At 38.8% G+C, this 21,993-nt stretch overlaps 1 protein-coding gene across 2 annotated transcripts in view; it reads left to right on the forward strand.

Moving 5' to 3' along the window:
- Window positions 1–597: 597 nt before the first annotated feature.
- The window catches only part of NAB2 (NGFI-A binding protein 2), a 120,354-nt gene continuing 98,958 nt past the window's right edge, over window positions 598–21,993 (forward strand). For both annotated transcript variants that reach the window (XM_044083656.1, XM_044083657.1), the window contains exons 1-2: window positions 598–743; window positions 16,479–17,295. In XM_044083656.1, coding sequence (XP_043939591.1) covers window positions 646–743; window positions 16,479–17,295 — 915 coding nt within the window. In that variant the 5' untranslated portion in view covers window positions 598–645. The remainder of the gene's footprint in view (window positions 744–16,478; window positions 17,296–21,993) is intronic.

Below are 21,993 nucleotides of genomic sequence, written 5' to 3' on the forward strand. Positions count from 1 at the left end.
ATATATATATATATATATATAATTTTTTTTTTTAATAATTTATGTCGCCTACTCACAAATTCCCTTAAGCCCCCCCTTCCAAGATTCACAGAGCTTCTCTTCTGCCTCTCTCTCTTTCTATATCCGCCTCACTCCATAAGAGCTTATTCCCCGGTCAAAGGCTGTGCTGCAGTCCGCCCCCAGATCCTCCTACACACCCCAGCCGAGTGCCATTTCTCTGAGAGCTTGAGTGGGAGGCAGGAGCAGAAGAAAACCAAGATCTCTCTCTCTTTCTCTCTGCAGAAACAAAACGTAGTCAGAGAGAGAGAAAGAGAGACAGAGAGGGAGGGAGGAAGGAGTATTTGGAACTTCTTTGACTACTCAACACTGGCAGTGAACACTAATAGAACTAAATTAAAACAAATATATGTATGTGTGTGTGTGTGTGTGTGTGTGTGTGTGTGTATATGTGTGTATGTGTGTGTCTCTATGAGAATGTATTTAAGAATATGACTGAAAAGTCAGAAAATTACTGATCATTCTTTAAAAACAAATACGTTTTACTGCAGTGTATATACATACACACACACATATATATATATATATATATATATATATATATATATATATATATATTTTTTTTTTTTTTTTTTGGACAAAGCTTGCATGCTGAGTTTAATATCTTACACTGAAGGGGAAAGTGGAACAAAAGAAAGAGCTAGAGTGAACAAAAGTGAAGGTTCATCCTGGAAAAGCACTGCAAGGTAAGAACTAGCTATACTTTTGAAAAGAATTGAAGCTGCACTGTTGTTGCTTATGAAAAGGGTTCCTAAAGTACAATGTAGTGAAAATGTCTGTGAATTTCTGTCATGCTGCATTTGTTTTGAAGTGCTGCTGGCGATGATGCAAGGTAGCCTTCTACAGTCATAAATGTTACACATTGTAAGAAGTTGGTATGAAACATGGCTACTGCTGGGTAGGAGATATTTGCTTTGGTAATGGTGATTTTGTAATTAGTTTGTGAGTGAATGGCACTAGATATATTAACAACTCAGGCTTTATCAGAAGAAAGTAAAATAACCAAGGACACAGTGATTTCTATAAACTTTCTGATTAAACTGCTTCTGCTACTATGGATTTCAGAAATTTGTGCTGTACACACATTAAGGCAAGCTAGTTATTTATTTTCTTGTTTCTTACCTTGCTTGCTGCAGGTGTCACAGATAAATAGCTATCTTTTTTGCATATGCATTTTTTTATGTGGTTTCCAGCAGTGACTACATTATTTTGTGACTTAAATTCATAACTTACACTCCTCCTCTTTCATCCCAGAAGACAGGAATTAGGCATTCTGGGGTATCCTCAGTTAGTCAGCATATCACTTTGCGTCACACCCTGTGTCTGTAAGTAACTTCAACTTATTTCACAAGAAGAGCACATGATACGGTCTCTACTCATCAACTTTGTTCCAAGCACCAGTGTAGCAAAGGTGTCATATTCAGATGCTCTAGGGAGTATTATCTTGAAGGGTAGGACCACTTCCCACTGTTTTGTACTGTGCCCTCCTCCAGAAGAGGAGACTGTTATGATAATGTCATATACCCAGTGTGTGCAGGGCATGCTGGCTGCAGCCAGTATCTCTGTACTTTGGCACAACAACCCATGAGATGTATGGAGCCTTTCCCACATATTGTTGCTATAGTCCATTTCCTGTTTCTCCCTGTAGAACAGCAGCATGCTATGCTATGCTGTGAAAAGGCCCCCAATGATCCAGATGTACTGATAAACCTGGACTAGCAGCAAAGCCAGTGATCTTTTTTTCCAGTGTATTGAGAAGTCAACAAGAAAGAGCAGATCCTTAGTTTTCTTTCTTTTTTTTTTTTGAAATTCAGTAGAATGATGCTACCACTCTTAGTATAAACCATTTTCACCAATAAAACATTGTTGGGGAATTTTAGAAATAATGCAAAATGTATAGTAACAACATAATCTCTGCAAGTAATGTACTGTGTGTAAGTGCCTCTTATTTTCTGCATCCTGTAAAAAGAGCATGATAAATATGTATTAGGGCAGGATTCTTCTTTGTTTTTCAGGCATTAACTCTTTGGATATCAGCACCAAGTCCTCCAACTGTGCTGTTATCATAGAGCTTGTGTTTTCATTTTTTATTTGAATCCCTATTACCGTGTGGCCGCGGTGGTGCTGCGGTTAGCGTTGTCGCCTCACAGCAAGGGGTTCTCCTGTTCGATTCTCAGCTGGAGCGCCTTCTGTGTGGAGTCTGCATGTCCTCTCCATGGTCGAGTTACATCAGAAGACATGCAGGTAGGTGCGTACGTGAATGGGTGCACCTTCTTTGAAGGCTGAGCGTCAGGCTGGCAACTTAGCACAGTAAAAACCCACGGAGTTCTGCTGTGGCGACCCCTAACCAGGAAAAGCCGAAAAACTTTATTTGAATCCCTATTACCCCTTCATTCTAGCTAAAGTTACACCATGCACTTCAAGGGTTTTTGCAATATATTTTACTCCCATCAACTGAGGAAAAGGAACTCTTCAAACGCCAACCTCAGCCTAAAGATATCTTGTAGGAAATTATGCCTAGGATATCTATGTTTGACCCACTATATACTGGATGAATTGCATCACCTGACTATGGTACTGTGTATTCTCAGGGTATTTGTGTGTGGGTGTGTCTGTGTGTGTGTGTGTTTGTGTGTGTATGTATGAGTGCATGTGTGTTTCTGCCTACAGAAAGTTAGTAGCAGGTGTCAACATTTTTATTGACAGCAGATTACCATCTGGTGTGTCCTTCGTCAGACCTATATCAATTTGAGATGCCATCTGGGATTACCCAGTTGGTGACTATGTCATAAAAGTCAAGTGTCCTTACCCCCTATACAGGGGAGCTAGGTACACCACCTCCTGTACACTTTCCACCTGCTGACTTCCTTCAGATTATTCATATATCCTCCCAAACCCCAGTCACCAGTAATATGATATTGCCACAGGTAGTCCAACTGCTGCAGCATATACTACTTGGTTTTCTGTTTCATTCTTCTATTTATCTGTTTATTTATTTATTTCATTGAACTATATTTGTTTGATCACCGTTTAACTATTCAAGTGTAATATCTGCACCTCACTATTTGCACCTGGGCTCTGACTGTCTTTTGAAACTTATCTTATGATTGCTGAACAAACTTATGAGCTTTATTAAATCATGCACAGTTTGTTTTGGTTTTCAGTACGTTTTTTCGGAATGCCAGGATCAGTCAATTGTAATTTGATATTTATAAATATTGGTAGATTGCAATGAGTACAGATATATACATTTGCATTTTGATTGACCTAAACTCACTTAATCTAAACAACTGATAAAAAAATCTCATCTAAACCAACCCTAAAATTACAAAGATACACACACACACACACACACACACACACACACACACACACACACACACACGCAGACTTATATAAAATCTACCTACAGCCACATGACTTACTTACCTACTTAAAAATCTATAAAATCTAAAACCAGTAATCACAAATTGACAACCCTTCCTTATTAGTACTGTATGTAGGTCTATGTAGTAGAATAGCATTACAGGAAATGTGCATTACAGCACTTTTTTTCTATTTGTGTTTCGATAAAATTAGTGCACCCATTTATGTATGTATGCGTGCATATATAAAAAATCTGTGCATATATAATGTGTGTGTGTGTGTATGTATACATGCATACATGTAGATATATATATATATATATATATATATATATATATATATATACATACACACATATATATATATATATATATATACATGAATGGCAGGCACTTTTGGGAAAGTATTATAAGATATAGGGAAAATCAGGGGGGAATGGCTGTTGCTGAGATCGTAGTACAGTGGGAATGAGGGAATATTCCCTTTTCCCCACTGTAGCATGATCTCGGAGTGAGAATATATAAGTAGGAGGGTGTGGGCGGTGCAGGGAGGCTTGCCCCCTCTGCGTAAACATTAGTTTTTTTTGGGGGGGGTTGGTGTTTATTTTGGGGACTTTAGCAAAAGCGCTTTTTCGGTTAAAAGCGCTTTCGCTAAAGTGTGTTCGGAGAATGTGGATTCGGACTATTGAACTTTCGTTCAATAGTCCTAGATCCACATATATATATATATATATATATATATATATATATATATATATATATATATCTATGTTCAGCTAGTGATTTTAAAGTTATAGCCTCTTTGTGTTCATGTGTGTGTGTGTGTGTGTGTGTGTGTGTGTGTGTGTGTGTGTGTGTTGCATGCATATATATATATATATATATATATATATATATATGCTTTATAAATATATATACACACACACACACACACACACACACACACACATGTATATATACACACAAACAATCTATATATGTGTGTGTGTGTGTGTGTGTGTGTGTGTGTGTGTGTGTGTGTATCTATATCTGTCTATCTATATAGATACACACACACACACACACACACACACACACACACACACACACACACACACACACACACACACACACACACACACACCGCACACACAAACAGACTACAGCCTTAACATTACTTTATGAACATCCCTGTCCCTTTCTTAGGACGTCTCCCTCCGAATATGATGGTTATGGGTTATAGGTACAGGCATAAACTACATAAATGGGATGATCTATCCTTCAGATGAGATATTAAACCAAAGTACCTTCGACTGTTCCAGGTGTTATCCTTTCAAGTAGTCAGGTAGAAGTAAAAGAACCCCCAAGGCAGTATGGTGGCCATCTGTTTCCACAAAACTATTACATGAGTACATGCAATTTCCACTTTGCATATGTGAGTGACAGTGTTGTAAATTACCTGCAACCACACAGTTACTTCACTACCAGTCTAAAGCAATGTGTGCATGTTGAGGTGAGCTACAGTGATACAGGTATGGCTGTTTCCCACTAGCAGTTATACACTATACTAATGGGTACTAATACAAGAACTCAGACATTTGCAATCTGTTGGACTTAGAAAACATGAAATGTGATTCCTTGTGTATTAGGGATCACCCCATCTGTTTGATCATGATATTCAAAGTCAATAAAAAATGGTAGAACAGAAAAAGATTTTAAAAGGCAGTGCCATACAAGTATGCAAAGCCTATGTCATGGGAATCAGGTTACCACAGTAAAATTATTACATAATACCTATTTTCACATGTTGCCCAATGTGTTTGACTTACACATCAGTGCTTAATTTTCAGAAATTATGCAGCCTAAGATCTTGTGTCTTAGCAAATAAAAGTACACTACAGAAATGTAAGATAAAGTGTAGATTTGTATTACACTGTAACAAGGAAATATTGACAGCATTTAGTTATAATATTCAGACAGCACACATATACAGGCAAAATAAAGTATAAAAACATGCAGCTACATTATTAAAAACAACTGTTGTTAGAGCTGTAGAGAACATTACACTTGTACCCAAGAAATGGCCAGGTGGTTTTTCCCAAGACTGGTATCAGGTACTGTTTACTTCGCATTCATTTCTATAGTTATTTCAAGGTGGACTACTCCAAAATGAACCCGTTTTCACAGGCCCCAGACCGCTGGTGAATGTATGAAGAAAAAATGTCACATACTAGAATACCAGGTATCAAAAGTAACAAGTTCAATGCTAAAACAGGTATTTGAAAGCAAAATAATATAACAGAATAACTATCGATAAACAACAAAGGTTAAACAAAGTGACAACAAAGCAAAACAGTAGTTATAATGAACAATGCAGTACTGTTTGGTATTCATCAACAGAAAAAGCAGAAAGTAACAAAGTGCAATTTTTTTGGTTATAGATAAAGGCGGGATCTTACATTATTTGTGCGGAAAAAAAAAACAAAGTAGAATTGCACTGCTGTTCTATTGGCATAACAGTAGAAATAAGAGAAGATGACTTTTTATTGGACACGTAGAGGTATTACAATGTGCTCTACCTGAGTTTTTTAAACAAGCCATTTGATAGTAACTAATGGATGGTTTATATAGTTCAAAAGTTTGACCAGCTATATTGTAAAGGTTATACTGGTCCATTAAAAAGTATTGTTTCATTTCTGAGCTCCAGTCATTACTGTGTGAGTCAGAGGAAGGTGGATAATGCTAGACCATTTAAGATACACAAGTACATGCCTTTGTGGTTCATTGCGGTGATTCATAATACCTGTACCTGAAACTGCTGTGGTTTTCCAGTTAACTGTGTTTCTTAAATTCCCTTAACTCTTCATATTAGCAAGTTGTGGAGGAAGACGTGCTCCAGATAATGGGGTAAGGAACTGAGAAGATACAATCACCAAGATTTAAACTGATTCTGACCCTTTACAGAAACATTTACCATTTGATAGGTATACACTGCTACCTGAGTCAGTAGGTTAAGGGGTCAAATAATTAAGATGCAGTATTTTTAAACACACAGCAAACCAAATGGTTAAGTCTACCCACTTATTAACAAGTAGCTTGCTTACTCTTTCCCAGGTGTAGCAGTAAGGAAAGATGGATGAAACAGTATATTTTATTCAGTAGAACCTGTAAGGGTACATTTGTTTTTACAAGAAGTAGTATGAACAAAGCAACCAGAGCATATTTCCAAACAGCTGTAATAGCCTAAAGACAAGAAACCTGCAGATTCTGCAGCAAAGGTATAACTACAGGTGATAGTTAATGCTGAGAATTCAGCTCAGCCAGATCCCCAGTTAGCAAACGTTTCAGTACCAGAAAACTTGACATTATAATGCTTTGCTGTTATCCAAACTGTGTTGGCTACAGGCCTAAATATCATGGTCAGTTATGTATTTCTGAGTCTGTGTGACTGCTGCATTTTCAAGTACTTTTGTCAAATTCAGCAAAAAGCATATTGACTTATAAGTAAGATGTGGGCTGGGAGGATGACTGTCACTACAGTCTACTTCCACAGCGACAGGAACCATGCTTGATATAATGACAAGTCGCTTGTCTGTGTTAGTGAGAGATGATGTGTGCAGTATCTGATCTAAACAATTTTCTATAATCATTCTAAGTAGAACATTTGTCGTTTTATTGGAAAAAATAAACAAGACATGCTCTTTGGAACAGCAGCAAGGCTTCAGTGAGCTCCTTTGGACTTGGCATCTTGCTGCACTACAAATAAGTGCAGAAACCATCTCTATTTTTAAATACCTAGGACTATGGATGAATCCTCTGTTAGACTGGATAAATAAATGTTGTTTACATGGTGTGATGAGGGCCCAGGTTAAGTATGGGTTAGTCACTACATCTGGTAACCTTCAGAGTCTATAGATTATTGAGGACAGAATCTGCAGATTTATGAATCTACCTCTGAAAAGGGAACATCAGCATTCAGTCTGAATTCTCCAGCTTGTTTCCAGATATCCAGTTATTATTTAAGTTACAAAAGACTTAATCAGTGACCACGCTTAGCTCAGAAATTATTTCCAAAACAGCTGACTTACTTTCTTAAGTCACAAACTAGTAAATAGGTAATCTTAAACAGAGAATGTTTAATACATTTAAAATTAGTGGTTACAACTTCTGGGGACTTCCAATTTGGAATCTACTTCCTTCCTTTCTTTAGAGAGTGCTGATGAATTATCCAAAGGACTATTTACTATGTAAATGCTTCTCAGTTCTGTAACCAGAACCACCCTAAAGCTTTTTATAATGTTGTGTTTTCACAATGCTCTTGCTCTGAGTATCTTGCCCTTGTTAAGTTGCACCATAATATTACTGTAAAGTCCTTTTTTAGCACTTTGATGTATCAGCTATGTCATATCAGTCTAATTAATGTTTAGTCTCCTGTCATGTGACTATTCTGCACTAAACGTGTATTAACTGTTATGGCTGTCGTACTTGCCTTGTCTGGGTGTGATCTAATATAGTTTGGCATTGGGTCAGACAGTGGATGAAAGGGGTTCATATAAATGGATCAGTCCATAAATCTGGTTAAAAGACAAAATAAATAAATAAGTAAATGAATGACTGCATGATTAACGTTTGCTGTATTATGGGGAACTGTACAACTACCCCTAAAATAAATAATTAGTACGTCCCAGTAAGTTGTGAGCTCCTGTTTCTTTTTCTTCTTTTTCTTTCAGCTGCTCCCATTAGGGATCACCACAGAGGATCATCTGTTTCCATTTCTTCCTGTCCTCTGCATCTTGCTGTGTCTCACACCAGCCATCTGAATGTCCTCTCTCACCACATCCATAAACCTTATCTTAGCCTTCCTCTTTTCCTCTTACATGGCAGCTCCATCCTTAGCATCCTTCTCCCAATATACCCAGCATCCATCTTGTTACAATTGTGAATCCAAATATTATAATGCATGTTTATATTACCTCATGTATACTGTATTGTTTGTAAACATTTTTATTGTGTATGTAATACTTTGTGGAGCTTCTCTCGCCGGGCCTCTGCTGAAAAAGGGCACAAACTCAGTCAGACATTCCCAGTCAACAAATGTCAAATAAATAAATAAATCCCTCCTCAGCACATGTCCAAACCAACACAATCTTGCCTCTCTGGCTTTGTCTCCAAATTGTCCAACCTGAGCTAACCGTCTAACATACTCATTTCTAATCTTGTCCATCCTGGTCACACTCAATGCAAATCTTAACATCTTTAACTCTGCCACCTCTAGCTCTGAGTCCTGGCTTTATATCAGTGCCACCGTCTCCAACCCACGTAACATAGCTGGTTTCACTACCTTCTTGCAGACCTTCCCTTTCATGCTTACTGATACCCATCTGTCACAAATCACTTCTGACACTCTTCTCCACCCACTCCACCCTGCCTGCACTCTCTTCTTCACCACTCTTCAACACTCACCATTACTCTGAACTGTTGATCCCAAGTGTTTAAACTCATCCACCTTCGCCACCTCTACTACTTGCATCCTCACCATACCTCTGTCCTCCCTCTCATTCACACACATATATTCTGTATTAATCCTGCTGACCTTCTTTCCTCTCCTCTCCAGAGCAAATCTCCACCTCACCAGAGTCTCCTCAACCTGTTCCCTACTCTCACTACAGAACACAATATCATCCACAAACATCACACTCCACGGGGATGCCTGTCTGATCTCATCTGTCAAACCTGTCCATCACCATTGCAAATAAGAAATGGCTCAGAACTGATCCTTGACATAATCCCACCTCCACCTTGAATGCATCCTGCACTCCTACCGCATACCTCACCACTGTCACACTGCCCTCATACATATCCTGTACCACTTTTGCATACTTCTCTGCCATATTCTGTACCACTTTTACATACTTCTCTAACACTCCCGACTTCCTAATATAATACCACGACTCCTCTCTAGACACCCTGTCATATGCTTTCTCTAAGTCCACAAAAACACAGTGCAACTCCTTTTGACCTTCTCTGTACTTACTTTGCACATATTTGCCATATCCCTTATCCTTCACCCCCTCTCTCTTCACCATACACCTCATCTCCTTGTACTCCTGTCTACTTTCTTCATCTCTCTGACAATCCCACTTCTTACTCACCAACCTCTTCCTCTGTATACTCTCCTGTACTTCTACCACCAGGTCTTCTTATCCTCGTTTCTCTGTCCAGATGTCACACCAAGCATCTTTGTAGCAGTCTCCCTTACCACCTCTGCTGTGGCTGCCCAGCTATCTGGTAACTCTTCACTGCCACCCATTTTCCACTTATTTATTATAGCAATAAGTCCAGTATGCTTGTAAAGTACATGTTGAAATATTTACTTATTCTTAAATAGCTCTAGTAACTTTTACTAATGGCACAACTAGAATGGATTTTAAAAGAGATCTTACATTATTTCTTTATTTTTAATCTAAAGACTCAAAAAATCTCATGTTTATAGAATTCCAAATTCCTAGCTCAGATTTTGCTCTCTTAACCGTACTGAATTATGTTTCAGGGGCTTCAGCTGGCAAATTTGGAAAACTGTTATGAGCTTAGAGATATATTTGTATCAGTGACTTTTGTCTTTCTGTATAATGTGCTTGCAGTCTATAATGCATATTTTCTTGTTTTTCACTTACATTACTTTGTACTAGTAATCTGTAGAAAAGGATATATCCATGGATTTCTTGTGAAACAGACAGGCAGACAATCTGTGTAAATGTCCCACCCAATAGAGTCAGTAATGAAACTTTGGGATGTAACATCCCAAGTAACTATTTGAGTCCCATTGATTAATTTAATCAATTAATACTTGAAACCACATTACCTTTGTGTATTTTCAGAATATATGTACATTAAATTATGGAATGGCACACACACACATATATATATATATATATATATATATATATATATATATATATATATATGAAACAATAATGTTATTTAGATTGGCACAAGCAATTGCTAAGGAAATTTGGAATCTAAAATATTTTATATGACTCATACGTTGTATATTAATTAATCACAGAGCATCTTCCCCATGTCACCTTCTGCATTCAGTCACCACAGGAGAAAATCAATATATAAATGAAAATTGCACTATATAGTAATAACTAAAGGTAGCACTAAACACAAACAATATTTCTGAAATGTTTTCCCCAGAATTAAAAAAAATGCAATTTGGCTAAAATATAGCAGAATTATGAACAGGTGTGCAATTATAACCAGTTTATTATGTTTTCAAGATGTGGATGTCAAGAAAGTCACAAGACTGAAGTGAAACTTAAAAGGTCAATTTTGACATCCATATATATATATATATATATATATATATATATATATATATATATATATATATATAAATAATATGCAATAAGCAAACAACAGCCACCACTGCATTTTGAACTTAACACGGCATGCTTTCAGTGGGCCTCCAAGTATTAATATATTAATAATAAAACATAGGCCCAATACAACAAAGATTTATTTACTTTTTTAATATCTTAACTAGGTAGTCCCACTGAGCTCAATGCCCCTTTTCAGAGGAGACTAGGCAGGGGGGCACATCAAGTACCCATACAGAACAAATAAATATGCAAATACAAATATGTAAATAAAAACAGAACACTTTTCAATGCTGTACTGCGGTGGTGGTGCTGCGGTAGCGTTGTTGCCTCACAGTTAGACGTTGCCCGTTCAATTCTCAGTTAGAGCGTCTTCTGTGTAGCGACATGCGTGAATGGGCGTTCCTTCGTTGAAGGTTGTGTATTAGGCCCGGCAAGCCAGTAGTAAAAATCTACTGCCAATCATTAGCGGACCGAAGTTCCGCTGTGGTGACCCCTAACCGGGAAAAGCCAAAAGACACAAACAAACATGAACAGGCAGTTATGCTGATGATAATAAATGAACATAGATCATCACACACTGCCTGAGAATGCCCACAAATAGCATAGAATATTTAGCGCAAGATTTTGGGTCTTTCAGGTAGGCATTATACTGGATGACAATTTCCACACCTGTTTTGTTAATGAGAAATAAACTTGTAAAGAACATTTGAAGGTATGGGCATTCATTAATTTCTCTGATTTGTCTGGGCAAGGAATTTGACAAGGTTCATATGGAAAATAAGAAGCTACAGTCGTTTTGTAGGTAGAAGAGATTAAAAGAAGTCAGGCAGTGGAAGTATTTAAGGTATTAGTGGGGGGTTTGCACCAAGTGACGAGAATGGACAAAAAAGGAGGAGCATCTAGCAGAAGAAGGGTACAGGCATGGGAAAACTGGGTATGGGTCAAAGAATGGCAGAGTGACTAGTACCTAGGGCTGACACCTATCCATTTTTTTCGTGACTACATGCATATCAGAATGAATGCTCAATAGTGCGAAAAAATAATGTACAAACACCACCTCAGAATGACATTTTTGTTACAAAAGCAAAGATTAATGTATTACAAGAACAAGAGTGGCTAAAATCTGTCTCCCACCAACATGCCTATTTACATTATAAAATGAATGTGGAGGTGGATGTGGTAGGTGGGGAAAGGGGTAGAGTGAAGTAGGTTGGAGGACAGTTTAAGTATGTCTTGGTCTATTTTTTCCCAAGGTGCTCCCAAGAAAGATCTTACAATTCAGAGCTCAGACATGAGTTTATTACTGCTGAATATGAGCTAAAGGTGACATCTGTACTAACAACTGTAGTTTTAAAAATGAATGTGAGGGCACCTTTGAGATGACACTGTAGTCCCAACTTTTAGTAAGGTATTTTTCACAGTAGGGGAGATCTGCTCAAGAAATGACATTGTCTCCTTAAGAAAAAGGCCCAAGTTATTTGAAAGATTTCATCTGCTAAATTTCTACAAATGAGGACTTGGCAACCAGTGCAGGTGGGGGAAGGGCATGTTAGGACTGAGAATCTCCTACAGCACTGCAAAATCTTGGTCTTTCAGCAACTGAGAAATAGGGAGCAGCACTGCAAAATCTTGGTCTTTCAGCAACTGAGAAATAGGGAGCTATTTGAAATCATTTTTAAAGTATGAAAGAAAGATAGCACTGCAGCTGTCTCTATATTGGGGAAGTACCCAGAGCAAAGCAATGTTAGCTGCATACTAAAGTCCACGCCGTAACGCTAGTAATTTGTGGCAAGTAACACACCATTTTTCTTTCATCAATCTGCAATATAAAATCTGCATCTACAGGTGGACCTTTGATACTTAACATCATTATGTAGTCCATTGTTTACCAAACCCTGAATAGTCATCTAGTGTTGAATGTGATTATGAAGCACCTGGTCAGTTTTATTAGTAAAAAGCACCGACTAGCCCTTTGATTAGATAAAACATTAGACTTTCTTGCCTTTCTACATTAGGCTTTGTTGCCCTAGATGTAAATCAGTGCTACAAAACAGCTGGCCTAAAACCCACATTATGCACAGCAAGCCCACATTTAGCTGACAACCTACAAAGCTTCACCTGTACCTATTATTTACAGTAAAATAAATTGTGGCATCCATCCTGCTCCTTCCCTACCTTTAGTTTTTCACATGTACACAAGATCATCATGGTGCACTATCACTGTAGAGGCATGCATGTTATTGAGGGATTAGGATAGATTACTGACGTTAGCCCAGTGTTAGCTTTCTGCCTCACACATCCATGCCTGGGCTTCAGTTCTGACCTGTAGTTACTGTCTGTGTAAAGTCTGCATTCTCTCCTCACATGTGCCTTCTCCATGTTTTCTGCTCAGTTTCCTTAAACCTCACAGAACACAATGCAAGTTGACTCAGTAAACTGTCCTTATATGTACTTGCATTTCACCCTTGCCCTTGTGGAACTGTGGGGTTGTGGCTAATAAGGGTCTGAAGCAGGCCGGTTTCCTTATGAGTTTAACAAAGTATCCACTGAACCTGTTTGAAGCCATGTAATACAATGAAAGGTATGTATCTCTTAAATGGAAATGGTAAAACTAATAAGAAATAACTCCAATGATTTTTGGTGAGACATATATATTTTTTTATTTGTACTCCTCTATCTCTTGATGTTGGCAAAATATTTGTTATATAAAATGAAGCTTTTGTCAAGGCTTCACTAATTTTATAAGTTGATTAATAAGTTGTCATTTATTCAAAAAGTAACTAAAGAGGAAGGGCAAGTGTAGAATTTGAAAATACGGCTTTCCATTGTATTCTGCTTAGGCAAAACCTGGAGAGGGTGCATTCGCCTCATACTATTTTATCCCAGTGGCAGCATTCATGCAAACATAAAAACACAGTAGCTGGAAGGAAAACAGGTACATTTCTTCCTTTAGAGCTGACACTGCACAACTGCCTTGCTTTTGTCTTCAGGATATTTTGCTACCAGCAATATTTTGCTTCCCCGAGGCTAATAAATTGATGGTCTATTTCAGCAATATATGCCAAGTTCAAGCATACTGTAAAAACTGTGTGAAAGTTACTCATTTTTTCAGATAAACAGACACACACACAAACACACACCACACATAAATTTAGCATGACTGGAAATGCCTAAAACATCTGCGTCCTACATCACAGGAGCCTTAATTTCAGGCACGATTTATATTATTTCAGTATAGACAGTACAGACTTCTCAGCATACCTCTCAACCTCTTAGTGCAAGAATTCTGAACAAAGCCAAAATAATGGGGGGGACAAAGACTCAAAATCAAGGACAGATTTTAACTACTGCTCTTATAATCTTAGAAAGTTGCTAGAATAACAGGTTTTGCATTAATATGCCTTTTCTGAAGGACATGAACATGAAGTCTGAAACTTAAGTGTCTGTCATTATTTAGTGACTTCAACCCTTAATGGTTTTTCAGACAAACATTCATTTTATAAGGAACAGATCAAAATATGAAATAAAAATCTAGACATTCTGCAAAATTCCAGGGGGATAGTGGTATGCCCCATAACGTTTCCCTTTTGGTCACTTTGTTCTTTTTTCTTGAGCCTATGAAATTCATTTCTTAACAAGTTAATGCATGACCATCTTTCAGGTTATGTCAGTGCTAAATGGCCTAGAGCAAAAATCAACATCAAATCAGTATGCATCAGGATAAAAAAAGAATACAGTGTACCTCTGATCTCCACTTCTCCCTTATCTTGCCTTAACTGCTAATTCAACCTAAATGTTATTTTTCTGAAATGTTGAGCAACTACGTCATTGGGTTTTCATCCAGATCCAGGAAGAGCACTGCTGACCTAGCTTTCACTGCACCCATGCCAATATATCTGGGAATATTTCCAGCCTAAACAGAATCTGATTTTGCCTCCAGCTGATGTGAAAAGTGCAAACAGAAGTCACATTTCTGCATTCTGTACCCAAACAGAGGTGTACAGGGAGTAAGTATTGCTGCTTCACAGCTGAGGGATTTGCAGTTTAGTCATAAATTATTACAATTAATCTCTCTGGTGAGTTTGCATGTTCTCCTAGCATCTGTATGACTTTTCTGGACTCATGGTTCAGTTACCTCCAAATGGCTTGCAGGCCTACCCTGCATATATTCTAGTTACCCTTGTGGCCTTCGTCATAGCTGAAAATGGTCTACAGGGATCAGTTCATCCACTTGGTTTTCAGAAAGAAGTGTGTGTGTGTGTGTGTGTGTGTGTGTGTGTGTGTGTGTGTGTGTGTGTGTGTGTGTGTATACATATATATATATATATATATATATATATATATATGTATGTATATATGTATTCACTTCAGAAGATCGAATTTCTAAAACCTCGAACTACAAATAACCGAAACCAATAGCTCGAATTTTGGAAACTCGAACTTCTGAAGGGAAACCATTAAAACAAAAAAAAAACACAAGCTTCGCTTTTGCAGGGGCCCCTGCACCCCATGTGGGCTGTGCCCCCACCTAAATATACCAACTCCAAGATCGCACAGTGGGAGATGGGAAATCTCCGTCTTGCTGTCTGTGAGCGTTAAAGCGGAGATTTCTTTACTTCCTGCCAACACCACAAAACAAATACATTACGTACACACAAGGCATGCAACAATACTTGCCTCTGTGTGCACGTAATGTATTAAGGTAAGTAAAGTGTTATTTCTAAACACTACACACATTCAATTTATTAAAGTTCACATAATCAAATTATTGAAATCTTGAATTTCATATGGTCGAGACCATATGATCGCGATTTTAATAAATCGAATGTGTGTAGTGTTTAGAAATAACACTTTACTTACCTTAATACATTACGTGCACACAGAGGCAAGTATTGTTGCATGCCTTGTGTGTACGTAATGTTGTATTTGTTTTGTGGTGTTGGCAGGAAGTAAAGAAATCTCCCGTTTTGCGCTTCCGCATACAGCGCAAGACGGGAGATTTCCCATCTCCCCACTGTAGCGCGATCTTGGAGTTGGTATATTTAAGTAGGGTGTGGGGCATAGCCCCACATGGTGCAGGGGAAGCCTGCAAAAGCGAAGCTTGTGTTTTTTTTTTGTTTTAATGGTTTCCCTTCAGAAGTTCGAGTTTCCGAAACTCGAGCTTTTGGTTTCGGTTATTTGTAGTTTGAGGTTTTGGAAATTCGATCTTCTGAAGTGAATCCGTAATACACACACACACACACATTACACATAGAGAGAAAAGAAAGAGAGCACATTTGTTGAAGTAACAGTGCTGAGTTAGAGTTGATTATAGAAAAACATATTGTGCACATTTCTGTGTTTGATATTATAGGTTTAATTACAAAGCTGTCAGTGGTTATGAGGTGCTACAATAATGCCAGGAGGTCCAAATGTTTTCCCACCATTGCAATATTCTCTGGAATACTCTGATGTATTCTTGATGTCACTTTGGCGAGAAGACTAATCAGCCCAAGAAACTGCTCTTGTAACTGCTCTATTGCCTATTTCCTTCTCATTTTCATTAAACATTACACTAGGCAGAGGTTAGATTGTAAGTATTTTTAGGTATTTGGATATGACACCAATGAATTTTACTTATATTATTAGTCTCACTGGGATACCCCACTCTTTACCATTTAACATTGCAAGTATTATTTTCTTCGTTCTACAGACCAGTCCTGGGCTCTACTGTCATGTCCTTACCAAGAACCTTGGGAGAACTACAGCTGTACAGGGTCCTTCAGAGAGCTAACCTTCTGGCTTACTATGATACTTTCATTCAACAAGGAGGTGATGATGTCCAGCAACTCTGTGAAGCTGGTGAGGAGGAATTCCTGGAAATCATGGCCTTGGTTGGGATGGCAACGAAACCTCTTCATGTACGAAGGCTTCAGAAGGCACTTCGAGAGTGGGCGACTAATCCAACCCTTTTTAACCAGTCGGTAGGGTCCATGCCTGTCAACAGCATCCCACTCTTTAAAATTTCAGAGGCAGTTGGAAGGAAGGCTCTAACTAATGGACATGCCAACTCCCCAGATGGCCAAGTGAAAGGGTTGACTTTAACATCGGTAAGAAGTTTCAGTCCCAAAAGTCCATCTGACATTGGGGAGAAGCTCTCACCATTACAAGTGCCACAGGATGCTAGATTATGGCAGGGAAGGAGCACACCAGAACCTGATGGCAGCACCATGGAGGATGAGCAAGCTTCTCCTCTGACATCTACAGAGAACTCCAGCAAGTTGGACTCGGAGGTGATACAAATGATCTCAGAAAGTGTGGACCGCCTGATGAACACCCTGCAGAAGAGTGACCCCTCAGAAGTGAAGGATCTGCTGAAACTCAACAAGAAACTGGCTAAGTCTGTGGGCCATATATTTGAGATGGATGACCAAGACAGTCTTAAGGAGGAAGAAATACGGAAATCCAGCATCATCTATGGCAGATTTGACTCAAAGCGAAGAGAAGGGAAGCAGCTCACACAGCATGAGGCAAGTATTTTCAGACTACCATTAATATTGTGGAGTTTTTTATTATTATTATTATTAATATTATTATTATCTGTTATACTTCAGTTTCCATGTATTGTATTGGTAGCATAGCATTACTTCTTAGACAAGGTACAATGTTTTTTCTTACATACGTCTCTGAATAATTTGTTTAGTTTTAATTGAGCTGGAGTATCTTAGGAAAGAGAAGATGCTTTCAGCTTATGTGACGTGTCTTTACAATGCACCTAGGTCTAAGGTAGCAGTTACAACAGAGAATGTATAATGAACCAGTCAGCTAGATGGGGAATGACAATTGAAAACCCTTCCTACTTATCAGTGTGTAGGGCTCATGCTAGAATCTTAGTGATTTAGATGATGTGTTAATTTGTCATATCTGCTGCAAACAATGCACGCTCACACACATTTTTTTTTCACTTTGGGTTACTATAGGTTTGAAATGATTGTTAATGTATATAAGACAGGCGCTGAGATGATGAGCCTGTGCAATTTTGGACACTGGTTTATAAAATGTATTGGTCACAATGCACAGTGAAGCAGCTTATCTTTTTTAACTGTTTAGCTTGCCAGCTGAGCTAACACCAGATGCTGACAAGGTCTAAGCTGTATTTTCTGACAACTTGCTGATTTCTGTCAGGCAGGCTATTCAAAACCAATAACTGTCTGCCAAGGTAATATGCTGAGCAAAACATCAGAACTGCAGTTAAAGGTCAGGAGAGTTTTACACATCCCTGGCCAAGTGAAAGGCAAACTTGTAGGAGGTCAAAAAATGATTGGGTCATTTGAAGCCTATCAGCTATGTATAAGTCACCTCAGAAAAGTCTGTAAGAGGTGGAAAAGAGGGAGAAGGACCTTTAAGGCATTCTGTTTAGCTTACGAAATTATAATATAATATTTAACATAATTTTAATATTCACATCATATTTCACAATGTCTAAGAAATTATATTAAAATTAAAGTTATATCATAAATTATCAATATATTATATATATGTATATAATTTTTATATTCAAATAATTTTGCAGTAAAATATTGTGATATTATCTTAAAAAATATGCATTAAAAAATATGCATTTAAAATTTTCCCTCCATTTTTTGAATTTAATTGTATAATTAATAGAATAATTGATGCAATTGATGTGTATATAAAAACTATTATTGTTTTGTATTGAATTGTGATCCATTGAAGGCGAAATGCCGAGGTACCAGGTCTTGTGGAGATAAAGGAGACTTTTTGCTGCGAAGTACTGGCTGTTTGGTGTGTTTTTTCTGATTTTTCTTCTACATTGTTTGGCTTGATTTTCTTAGTAAGATTTTTTTTCAAGTTGGATCATGTGTCTAGAAGGATACATACCAAAAGGAGCAGAGTATTGTTTTATGAGCCTGACAAGGGAGGTTTAGAGAGTAATGATGTAATTCTTATACCTAGAAGATATACATTTCGTAAGTCAACTGGGCTAAGTAGGATTTTCTAATGAGAGTTGATCTGTGGTATTCAAAGATGTGTACCCGATTTCCCAATACCTGTCTCCTTTTAGGGGTGTCATTTATGTGGTAGGTGCATGAGTGCTTCTGCTTTCCAAAGGACATGAAACCACACTTTTTAGTGTTTCTACCCCCCAGGACCTCACTTGATGGCTTTACTACTGACACCCAAATAACCCACTCATTCTACCATCTGGGTGAAAGCCCTACAGCCAATTTGTTCCCACTCATGAGTTCCAATACGTTCTCCATTCCTTTATGAGAATAAAGTGGTTGGGGAGCAAGTCAGCTTGCTGCTCCTGGAGGGCTAGCAACTTATGCTCTACTAGTAGCACATTTTCCCCTTAGCAACTCTGCCAAGCCTAATACCGCAGTCTCTGAGGAGGAAGTGTGCCTTTCCATGCTGGATTCCCATTAGCTTACTGGTGCTATGCATCATGACTGCACAAACTCAGCTGGCTTGGTCTCCACTGGGTAACACCTAGTTCCTGCTAGATATCACCCTATGTAGAAAGCCAAGCTGCCTCCCTCCCCCGGATGATTGAGCCAGCAGTAGCTCACTCCCCTCCTCCTTGGCCAGCTCTTATGGGTGTCCAAGATGCTACTCAAACTCATCTCACCTATGTCATTTTCAGGCTTCCTCTCTAAGCCATGGAGCTGTATCCACACTTTTTAGTGTTTAGCTTTAGACCATGGTCTTGGCACCAATAGTTTCTTTGCATTATCCTTACTTGAGGGATCTCCAAATCCTGCAGGTAATTGGTGAGTGCTCCAAATTTGCAATGATTTACAAGCTTGGACAGCCCAATGCTGCCAAAAATCAGATCTGATATCAGAGAAGTAAATACTAAACAGGAACAACCTTAGTACTGAGCTCTGTAGTATCTACTAGTAATGAGATTTGCAAAAGAGAGTGTGCCTTAGTGCTAATCTGAGCAATTTTGCTGGCCAGGGGGTTACATACAGGTTTACATTTAACTTGATTAATTTGTAGATAATTATTTGGTGCAGAATGGTATTGAAGGCCTTGGCCAGGTCAAGGTAAACAGTATGTACTGACTTACCCTCATCTACTGCCTCAGTAACTTTTTCAATGCCTACTAGGTTCAGCAGTCTTCCTTTCATAATCCTAAATGGAGTAGAGTAATATTTATTTATAAGTTACTTAATGATGCATTCCATAACTTTTAATATGAGGCCAGTAAGGCTTATTGGTCTATAGTTGCCAGGATAGATAGTGGGGCCACCCTTGTAGAGCTGGATAACCACAGCTGTTCTCCATGTTTTCAGACAAAACCAGTTGAGATGCCGAGGGTGAATAGATTTTGGGACAGGTCAGTGGACACCCAGGTGGCTGTGGTGAGCCCAAAGGTCAGTGTCTAGAATTGGAAGTGATTGGCTCCCAGATAGAAATACAGGAATCACCTTGATTGCCTTGATATCTTGATATAGTAGTAGGCATCCTGTAGATCTAGAGAGCACTTCCAATTGTCCTTCCTCAAAAGAGGTAAAATGGACTGAACCAGACCATCTGGAACTATGTCTGTTTTAAAAACTGACTGAGATGACTGAGGTCCAAAATTGAGCTTAGATCCCCTGTCTTTTTTGAAACTGAAAAGAACGTGGAAAAGACTCCGGATTCTAACTGGTCTGGAGGGACCTGTTGGATGAGTCTTTTTTCCAACAGCTTTAAGATTTTTTCTGTGGTGGATTCCATCTGATGTGATGGTACTGTGGGAATCCCACTTTTCTTTAAGGGAGGGAAACAAATGGAATTATATAGCCTCTGGTGACTATTCGCAGCACCCAAGTGTCTAATGTGATGTCATGCCAGGCTTAAAGGTGCAGGGATAAGCACCCATGACTGCCTCCAGATTACGGTAGTTAGGCAATCCTTCAGGAGCGCTGGAAAGATTTCTAGGAAAAGGGAACATGAAATCCCTTATTCTGCTGTCTGCGTCTGCCCCCTAGGGTGATATTTATTGAAGTTAGTCCCCTCTGCCTCTGGTGGACCTGTCTGCAGGAGCATCCTGGCTGAACCTGAGACTTCCTAAACAACATCTTCTTGCTACCTCTCTGATTTCTGGAAAAGGTTCTCTGAGGAGTGGAAAGCTGATGCCAATGACAGAAAGGATCTTATCATCCTACTCACTCCTGGTGATAGTTTCCTTAACCTTTATCCCAAAAAGCATGGAATCATCAAAACAGCCATCAAGAAAGGACATCTCGAAGCCTTTCACAAAGTCACACAATTGCAACCAGGCATACCTGAAGATGACTATGCCAGTACCTGCTGTTCTAGTGATACCATCAGCTGTGTTGGAAGGCAGATGCATAGCTGCATTAAACATTGATTGCAACATAGACAATTGGGACTGGTTTCTGAATGTCCATCAGTAGGTTACCTGACAGGGACTTGAGTTCTTAAACAAGTCCCTCTTGAAAATCCGTCATGTGGGTTAAGTAGTTCAGCCTTCTAAGTGTGAAAATCACTGAAGCATATGTCCATTTCCCAAATCTGTTCAGTGCTCTTGATATCCTGTTAGGAGGATGGACAGGTGTGCTTTCTTCAGAGAGTTTCGTTTTAGTGGCTGCTGCCACCACCATGGCATCTACTGGGGAACTTTTGCATCAATGTATTCTGTCCTTAGATGCAAGCAAAATCTTGTCTGGCTTTTAGAGGCTGGCTCCACCATGTCAGGATCTTTCCATGTCCACTGAGCCACAGGTCTATAACTGCATCAGCAGGTGGTATCACATAGGAGATAGAACAGCCAGCTCCAAAAGCCTTAGGGAACATGGACTCCTCACAGGAGGGTGTATTGGTGGACCAACCCCCTCACTGTTTCATCAATTCCAAAATGTCACCAAAGTGACATCTTCTATAGTGGATCCTGGGGACCCAGCCCCATCATCCAAGTTTGTGTTTTCAGTGACTGATTCCAGACAGGAATCTAAATATCTCTTTTTACATGTCTGCTTAGTCTGTTTCCTAGGACCCTGCCTTGATGGAACTACCAAAGATGGGTCAGAATCAGACAGGGAGGTCACATGGTAAGCAGCCCTAACACTAAAGGAAGCTGACTGCACCTGTCGACATGGATGTGCTGAGTCAGATGCAATGTCCAAAAGGAGCTGGGAGTGAGCAGAGAGTGTGGAAAGCACCCATTCTCTTAGCTTAAAAGAACCCTTTTG

This window comes from Protopterus annectens, chromosome 9.part0, assembly GCF_019279795.1.
Source record: "Protopterus annectens isolate FY-2018-M chromosome 9.part0, PAN1.0, whole genome shotgun sequence".
In the NCBI taxonomy this organism is placed as follows: Eukaryota; Metazoa; Chordata; order Ceratodontiformes; family Protopteridae; genus Protopterus; species Protopterus annectens.